At 35.3% G+C, this 6,012-nt stretch overlaps 1 protein-coding gene across 2 annotated transcripts; it reads right to left on the bottom strand.

The window, feature by feature from the left end:
• Positions 1-3,264: 3,264 nt before the first annotated feature.
• LOC124533696 (nuclear cap-binding protein subunit 3-like) lies at positions 3,265-5,340 on the bottom strand. Of its 2 annotated transcripts, none has more exons than XM_047109141.1 (4): positions 5,196-5,340; positions 4,973-5,106; positions 4,603-4,897; positions 3,265-4,270 (listed from the first exon to the last, which is right to left on the bottom strand). In XM_047109141.1, the coding sequence occupies exons 2-4, from the start codon at positions 5,072-5,074 to the stop codon at positions 3,279-3,281; spliced, it is 1,389 nt and encodes a 462-aa protein (XP_046965097.1). In that variant the 5' UTR covers positions 5,075-5,106; positions 5,196-5,340; the 3' UTR covers positions 3,265-3,278. The 2 variants fall into 2 exon arrangements, with proteins under 2 accessions (XP_046965097.1, XP_046965098.1); XM_047109142.1 differs by having other exon boundaries at positions 4,973-5,164; positions 5,196-5,333.
• Between the last annotated feature and the right edge of the window lie 672 nt (positions 5,341-6,012).

Genomic DNA, 6,012 nt, shown 5'->3' with positions numbered 1-6,012 from the left:
ACGTATTTTTCTGGTTCTGTTATTAACTTGTTTCTAATAATAATCATGGTAGTTATCACCGACTTCTCCGAGGCTCTCTGAATATCAATTTTAAGGCCGAGCGCGTCCGTCTGATGAAGTCCACGCTCCGACCAAAGCTGCTCCAAACGATTGCGGGATCTGAAACATTCCAGTCAAACCTGGAGAACCGATTCGCTACCGTGAAAACCACAACAGACGTAAACCAGAACCTTGAAAAGGTAGTTCGAATTATCAGGGAAGAAGGCACAAGATGTTGTGGCATGCAGCGTAAGGGCTGGAAGTCCAAACTTCGGGAAGAGACTTTAGGGCTCATGAAAAAACGACGTGAAAACCCACCTGTCACTTCGTCAGAGAAACGGCAATTAAACCAAGAGATCAGCAGGCGCGTCTGACACGACCTTCGGTGCTCCAATACTCTTGCAATTGCAAGAGCGATTGAGTAAAATCGGGGGTCTAAAGTGTTCGTACAATCACTTGGAGGCTCCTACCTGGCGAAGCTGACCACGAATTCCAACCCCCAGAACAGTCCGGGTTTCGGACCGGATACGGCACCATAGACCACATCCACGCAGTGCGGAAGATTATACAGAAGTCCCACGAGTATAATCGGCGCCTGTGTCTTGCATTCGTGGACTATGAGAAGCCCTTTGACTCGGTTGAAATCTGGGCTGTTCTGGAGTCCCTGCAGCGTTGCCAAGTTGATTGCCGATATATCCAAGTGATGATATGTCTCTACGAAACTGCCACCATGTCCGTCCGAGTACAGAATCAGCAAACAAATTTCATACCATTGCATCGAGGAGTGAGACAAGGGGACGTTATTTCCCCCAAATTGGTCACTAATGCAATGGAGGATATGTTCAAGACGCTGAACTGGAAAGGACGTGGCATCAACATCAATGGCGAATACTTCTCTCACTTCAGATTCGCAGACGACATCGTCATCGTGGCAGAAACGCAGCAGGACTTACAACAAATGCTGAACGAGCTGGCTGATTCTTCTATGCGTATCGGCCTACGGATAAACTTGGACAAAACCAAGGTCATGTTCAATGAACATGTTCTACCGGAACCGACTGCGATACACGGTACCGTCCTCGAAGTTGTTCAAAAATATGTCTACCTCGGGCAGACTTTGCGATTAGGTAGAAACAACCTTGAGGACGAGGTGAACCGAAGAATTCAGCTGGGTTGGCCAGCGTTTGGGAAGTTACGTCGAATTTTTACATCGTCGATCCCACAGTGCCTTAAAACGAAAGTCTTTAACCAGTGCGTCCTGCCCGTCATGACATACGGAGCCGAAATGTGGACACTTACGACAAGGCTGGTCCACGTTTAAAGTCGTTCAGCGTGCTATGGAAAGGGCTATGCTCGGCGTTTCTCTGAGGGATCGCATCAGAAATGAGGTGATCCGTCAAAGAACCAAAGTCAGCCCACCGGATTAGTAAGCTGAAGTGGCAGTGGGCTAGTCATGGTTTATTTTATGGTGTGTTCATACATGGTTCCCAGAACCACCGTTGTTATTGCGGTATACTGTTTGCAGTACGTTATAATTGTCAGGTCCTTAGGAAAAGATTCTGATAGAAGATTCCCGTTGACACATGCACTAGACATGGGCGTTTTTACGCAAACCGATATATTTCTGATTCCAAATCAGATTTGAGTAGGGCTTTCTCTTGGCAATTCAAACGGGTACTTATATTTCGTTCTTATTTTATTTATTTATTTATTTAAAATAAATGTATGTTTTTGTTGCTAACGACAAAGAATTCATTAAATCAACCGATTTATTTTTGAATAGAATTGAGTTTTTGCTATAGTAATGTAGCTCTTGATAATTCAACATTGCCAATATGGCAACCATCTGACAGGAAAGATGCGATATTTTTTATTTTTGTGTTTATTTTAAAGAACTCCATATAGGATAGACCATAAGTGTATTAAAAGTCCAAAACACTGTAATTTACAGCAAAAAATACGATTTGAAAATGTCAATTTAAATTTTCGCGCGAAAACGGACCTTTATTATGTATGACGTCACTGCTGTCTATGACTGGTCCTCTGATCCAGTGTTGCCAATGTGTGGGGAATTCCCCAAATTGCGGGGAATCGCAAGTCGATCGGGAATTGGTGTGAGGATTGTCGTATGTGGGGAAAATGAGGAGAATTTATACTTATGTGTTTTATACCAAAGGGAACGGTAATTGATGTTTACCCGCTTTTTAGTTAGTACAAAAATTGAATTTGTAGTCGATTATTAGTTAGCATGGTAGCAAAAACACATTATAAATAGACATTAACCATGACTAGTCACATTCAATGCAAAAAAAAGGTCGTCAGTAACCATGACCAGTCTGATTCAACGAAAAGAAAAAAAAAGGTCGTCAGTAACCATGATTAGTCTGACTTGACGAAATTTAGCTCGAAAATTTTATATTATTGTTAGGAAATGAAAAACAAACATACAATAACATGATTTTCTTCCTTTATTTGTGTGTGGGGAATTGGGACTTTTTTTTTCCAATTTGGGGAATTTCGCTAAGATTTTTGGGGAATTAGGTGAATAGGCATTGGCAACCCTGCTCTGATCATACTTGTCCTCACTGGCTTTCATACTTATGCGTTTTTTCTCCATCCATGAGATACTTTTTTGTAAAAATTTAAAACGGACTATCGATACTCCGAAAAAAAGGTTTTCTTGACGTTTATTTTGTGCCAATGTATTCACTTCGTTACTTCAACAAAGTTTACAAATAAATTGTTTTTGGCTGGATATTCTGACACAAAACTGAAATAAAAGTGGTTTCAAGCTCAAAAGAGGAATTTGGAGTCTGCTTTGACAAACTTAATTTACATTTAATTCGAAAAACGCAATTAATTTTCGTTTCAATGTTCACTTTTTTACCTCAAATAAGTAGCGTCACTCATAACTGGAGTGACGTCATTTAATGCTAATAGGGAACATGCAAATATAATATTTATGAAAATGTTGCTATTAAAACACGTTATTTTACGTTACATTAATTCGTAATTGTTAAAAAACAAAATTATCAATTATAAACCTTGCAATGACCCTTTTTTTTATATTATTTTAACATTTTAATAACAAAATGTTCCCTATTGTATGTCATAATTGAAATGCTATGAATAATTGACATCAAAATTTTTCACAGTAAATTTTTTAAATGGTAATTTAATAAGTGTTATTTTTTAATTTATTTAACAAAGTAAAATAAAAACAAAATTACATCATTAATTTATTCATTAACATAATTATTATCTATTTCAATTCGTAAGTTACATTGCTTCGATTTACTAAGTTTACCCCTTAGGTCATCAGATTTTTGTTTGCGTGTTGTCAAAATTTGTCTTAAATCACTTTGTTGTGGTGCATTGGCAGCATTAACTTCCAATCTAGACCACACAGAGTTTTTTACACTACTGCTTACTTTCTGTACCCTGCTCATCATATTACTATCCAACCCATTGGAGGGACTTTCATCACTAGAATATGATTTATCTTGTACCACCTTTACTCCCAATCGTGATTGAATATTTTTATGAGAACTTTTTACAGGTCTTTGTTTATATTTGAATTTTTCAGAAACTATTTTTGTTTCTTTAGGAATAAATGTACTTCTGGAATTCATAACCTCAATAGATAATGGCGCATAGTTGTCATTTTCCTCATCAAGGTTTTGACTTATATGATTAAGTTTGACTTGTTTTGATTCTTCATCATCAGCATGCATTCTCATTCTGGGAGTTTTAGTTTTCTTTTTCCATTCTGAATCTGAATCACTACTTTCATCCTCAACTTCAATTTTATAATTTCTCTTTCCAAGTCTCATTGCTAACCTTTTATTTTTTAACTGTAATGTTTCAGTTGGTTCTTCAGACTTATCCTCGTAATCAGATTTTGTTAATTTTCTTTGAAATATTTCTTGGTGGTCATAAACACCCCAAGATCTACATAAATCACCCCATGGATTCTTACTAGTATTATTAGTACTTTCGAAATTTTGAGTATCTCTAACTTTTCTTTCTGGTATTTTATCTGTAACCTTTTTATCACTATTTGTTGCAAAACGCATTAAAATTGTATCACTTTTTGAATGTGGCATACCTTCTCGCCAATGGTATGAGGACTTCTCTAATAACATTTTCTTGACATCATCATTAGTTATTTCTTGGGAATGCACTAATAGTGCTAATGCAACAGATATATTATCTTGACAAACTATGTTACCTGGAAAATTTTAAAATAAAACACTGCTATTATAAAGTCTGACATTTGAATTGAAATATTCAACTAAAATCACAAGAACCAAATGCATTATTTAAAATAAAGTATCCCGCTAATCTAGTTATTTATTTTATTTCACTAATTGTTGTTTATACTTCCTCTTATGCTTAGCAGTAAATGTAAAACTTTTTAAACTAACCTGTATTAGTCAAATGAAATTATACATGTATATCCACCATCAGCAGTGGAGCAACTTGAGGAATAAACTCTAACTTATTTTCTCCAAAGACAACCTTACCCTGTAGTGGGAGATAAATTTAAAAACAAAAACTTACATGAATTGGCATCCACCCATTCCAAAGACACTGGCTTATAATCTTTTAAATATTCAAAAATTTCCTTCGTCGTCAAACTACCGACTCCGTTTAAATGTAATGTATCAAATCGGAAATGTCTTTCGTTCCCACTTTCAATTCCAAAGTTACTGTATAGCTCATCAATTTGATTCTGTGTCACCAATTTATTCCCCGCTAAGTTTAAACCAAATCTTTTAGCTCTATCTTCCAACTTTGAAGCATCGATTTTATTTAACTGTTCGACAAAAAGCCCTTCCTTTTCTGCTCTATAAAACTGAAATCAGATGATCACATAATTATGACATACAAGTATACTTAACGTCAAACCAAGCTTCACAAAAAACCATACCAAGGTACTTTTGTTATCCAACAATTTGTGCGACAATTGCTCGTCATCAACAAGCATTTCAGTATCATCACTCATTTCACCTTCTTCTCTTTCTTGCTCCATAATAACTTTTCAGTGATCGATAAATATGTCACCTTACAAATACAAATAGCATGAATATTTGGTCCGAATTCCAACTCAACAATCCATTTCCTTTGATTGATTGTTTAATTAGTTTATTCACCTTAAAATCAACATGTAGTAGAGAAATATATAATTGAACACATTAACATTTACAATGTAGAATTAAATTATTAAACAAAGAAAGACACTGTACAATGTACACACTACCAAAGACAATAAAAGCATAGTGGTGAATGGAATAAGGAATGGTCATTGGCCACAGATTATATTAGACAGCTCCGAGTTCTTAAAATCTATGCTCACCACTCACCAGTCACCACAAACATATTTGTTGGTCTCACAACATAATGCAAATGTTCTTAATCTTACTACTCAACCAGAATATGATACAAATGCAAAAAAGTATATTAATTTTTTGCGTCACTATAACATCATTTGGGTCGGATCGGATATTCTTAATCCACATTGTGCTAATAATAATGATATATCCCGTAAAGGTACTTCACTATTTTATGGTAAATAAATTTGCTACATTAAAGCTCCTGCTATATGAGTTTTGGGTGGTAGGTTTTTATAATATTGTGTACAGATTATGTAGACCCACACTTAGTATTCAAAATGTGGATTTTCCATATTTAAATTATTGACGAGTTCAGCATATCGTTTGTACTTCCATGTTTCATTATTGCGTATAAACAATCTGAAAAGAAGCAGAAAAAGGACTTTAAAAACCTTAATAAGGTTTATGAGTATATCAATGTACAATAATACAATAATTATAAGATTATCGCGTATATAATTCAATCAAAAGCTGCACGTATGAAAGTTTTTGCTGTTTAACTTATACTATAAAACTATAAAGTTATAAACCTTAAGAACAATAAATTACCTACATTTTTTGTCTATTTAAAAGCTTG

The sequence above is a fragment of the Vanessa cardui genome, chromosome 11 (genome assembly GCF_905220365.1).
Source record: "Vanessa cardui chromosome 11, ilVanCard2.1, whole genome shotgun sequence".
NCBI classification, from domain to species: Eukaryota; Metazoa; Arthropoda; class Insecta; order Lepidoptera; family Nymphalidae; genus Vanessa; species Vanessa cardui.
This window is presented reverse-complemented; position numbering and strand designations above follow the sequence as displayed.

Bases quoted from the DNA above. Each gene is read 5' to 3' on its own strand.
- LOC124533696 (XM_047109141.1), bottom strand. From the start codon at position 5,074: ATGGAGCAAGAAAGAGAAGAAGGTGAAATGAGTGATGATACTGAAATG. The intron at 4,898-4,972 runs GTATGGTTTTTT...ATCTGATTTCAG, and splicing joins TGGATAACAAAAGTACCTTG to TTTTATAGAGCAGAAAAGGA. The intron at 4,271-4,602 runs GTAAGTTTTTGT...AAAATTTTCCAG, and splicing joins ATGGGTGGATGCCAATTCAT to GTAACATAGTTTGTCAAGAT.